This window comes from Sinocyclocheilus rhinocerous, unplaced genomic scaffold (assembly GCF_001515625.1).
Source record: "Sinocyclocheilus rhinocerous isolate Xijiao unplaced genomic scaffold, SAMN03320098_v1.1 scaffold3254, whole genome shotgun sequence".
NCBI classification, from domain to species: Eukaryota; Metazoa; Chordata; class Actinopteri; order Cypriniformes; family Cyprinidae; genus Sinocyclocheilus; species Sinocyclocheilus rhinocerous.
The window spans coordinates 140,821-143,621 of record NW_015652273.1 but is presented as its reverse complement, the minus strand read 5'-3'; the positions used below and the strand labels follow the sequence as shown (position 1 = coordinate 143,621).

Below are 2,801 nucleotides of genomic sequence, written 5' to 3'. Positions count from 1 at the left end.
TGTCAAATGGTTTTGTTGCTAGCTTGCAAATCCGAAATGTTTCACAACGTTGATTTGGTTTGACCTAGTACTACTTCAGTGTTTAAGGCTATATGTGACATTTTTAGGATGCACAATAGCTGTAATGAGTTGCTTTTGTAATAGCTACTGACAGAATGTAGCCCAGTGTCAGAAGGTTATTGTTGTACCCACATTTCAATGTCATTTGAATGTAATTACATGGAAATTTGGCAACCAAATGTGAAATGTTAATGTCCGTTTTGAAGAATGGAAAAATGTCTGGCTCTCGCCTAGATGGAAAGCTTTTGAAATACCGTCTCCGTTTTAGATTCAGAATTCATAGACCTTGACCCCATCAGTCTGTGGCTCACACACACAAGCCTGCTGGGAAGGGGGGGATTACACAACTGCAAAAGACTTCCTGAAGAAGAAAAACACTCAAACAGACAGTTTCAGAGGGAACGGAGGGTACGCAGACTGACAGAGATGGAGGAGAGAGAGAAACAGTCAGATAAAAAAAATTGAAAATAAGAAAAAGAGAGAAAATGTCAGGGAGATTATGGAGTGTAGATAAATAGGAACACAGGTGGGGAGGTAGGCGTTTGGGCTTTATGAGAATTCTTGACTGACAGCTTTAGTTAGATTTGAGGTGAGGGCTTACTCTTGTATGAACGGTGCCCAGAGCGGTTTGGAGGCACAGTGGGCCATGACAGAATATTGGACTAGATCCAGACACGAACCAAGACTGTAGATCACGACTGTGATCTCTCCCCCTAGCCAACGTTCTCAGCGCGGCTTCTGTAATAGGAGAAGCCTTGCTCCTTTCAACAGCTGCCGTTTTCACAACCTGCTGCAAGTCGCCCGAAATAAAGGTCCCTCATAATAGATGAACCTCAGATCAGATGTGATATAAGGGTTACAACCTGCACTAGATCACACATTGTCTCACAGAGCCAGATTTTTGACATCGACACAAAACCTTGTCTAGTTTGCAGCTTCATTTGACCAAGAACCACTGATTAACATGGAAAAATGACTGACCACGATTTGTGGTAGGATGGGTGAATATGAAATCCGTGATGACATAACATAATAGTGCAGCAGTCCTGGTTCATGAACGACAACAAATATATTTGTGGAAATGCATGTAGATTTTATCATCATAGTTTATGTTCATCCAAAAAATAAATAAATAAATAATAATTTAAATAAATATGAGGAGTTCAGTAGAAGTTAAGCTGAAGTTAACTAAAAAAAAAGTAATGAAAGTAAAATTGGGCCAATTTTTGGAGGATTTAAGGGCAGAAATATGAATCGTATATGTTTATAAAACCACCTACATTAATCATTTGTTTAAAAAAATGAGTATTTATTCTATAAAAAAATGAAAGAGTAAGCATTTTATTATTTATGGATTGGCCCTATTCCTTTGTAAGTCATTTGATGTATGGTAATCAACTTTAGATCATTGTTTCATTTGAAGATGCATCTTTTTAGACCAGCATACGGTTGATATTTTATGTAATGATTGTATAGATATTATTGTGGGTTGTGACATTTATTGTTTGTTAACTGTTTTATGGGTTTTATTTAAGGTGTCCTTGAGTGTCATGTTAGGCGCTCATAAATAAAATGTATTATTATTATTATTATTATTATTGTGTTGTTCCTTTAACATATATGACTGAAAAAAACAACAACAACAACAAAAAACTAATGGATGTATATAATGCCCAATTGTTAAAAAAATCACCTACTTGTTTATTAATTTGCATGAGCTGTCTGCATTGTTTTTGCACCTGGTACCCTATGAATTATGCAAATCTGAGTGCTAGGTTATGAAGAATCCAGCAGACTACCACTGTCTGGTGCACTTTGCTGGGACTGTGCAGTATCACTTCACCAATGCAAACCAAGCACCTGAACTGCTCTCTTAAAGGCCTAAAGAGTGCTTGACTGCACTGCGCATCTGGATATGTGCTTGTTTTAAACATTTGATGATTTACTGCAAAAATGCCTCATAGCAAATGTATACAAACGTTAATTGTGCCACTCAAAACGTGCCTGGAAAAGCTCCTGGCAAAAACTTCTGTGAATAAGGCACTTTCTGTAATAAACCAGATTTCCTTTGCATATTATAACTGCTGGTTTTCTGCCAGTTTTTGGCTTTTGTGTGCAATATGCAACAAACGATCAGTGAAAGGGCTGTGGGTTGTCCATTTGAGGCTGAGAATAGATTATGCGTAATCATTCAGTAAATTACTGCCAACTTTGAGACTGGAAAAGAATGGTTGACGGCACATGCATCAATGTTTAAATCTAATCTTGTGATCTCTTCTATAGGTTAAGTTCTGGGTGTGTGGATCTTCAAATGGAGTGCTATCTCTCTGGATTATAGAGAACAGCACAGGTCCTGAGGGTCAGCGGAGTCTCTGGAACTCAACAAGCGAAGCTAATATGGGGAAAGGGTGGAAACTCATTGCCCTACCACTCTTCGGTTTGGTGGATCTGTAAGTCTAGTCACAACCATCAAATTTATGCTGAACGTGGTCTGAGTATGCACTTGATTTGAAACTTAACAATGGCATAATCAGGTAAACAATTGCAGGAATGTTTCCACTAAGAATTCATGCAAATTCAAGTTTCAGATGCATACGCAAGAAGTTTTTGCTCACCATTGTGCAAACTGTAGTCATTTACATTTGGTTTCACACAAACTCACACATTTAATCGCACTGGTGCCACGTCCCTGTCTATGGTCCCGGCACAGCACTGAACATGCCGTGCTCACCTTATCACTC

At 38.4% G+C, this 2,801-nt stretch overlaps 1 protein-coding gene across 1 annotated transcript in view; it reads left to right on the top strand.

Moving 5' to 3' along the window:
* Positions 1-2,801, top strand: part of LOC107714274 (leukocyte tyrosine kinase receptor-like) — a gene marked incomplete at its 5' end in the record, with an annotated part of 255,294 nt that overhangs the window by 201,230 nt on the left and 51,263 nt on the right. Inside the window, one exon of the mRNA XM_016520089.1 lies at positions 2,344-2,510. Within this exon, the coding sequence (XP_016375575.1) occupies positions 2,344-2,510 (167 nt within the window). The remainder of the gene's footprint in view (positions 1-2,343; positions 2,511-2,801) is intronic.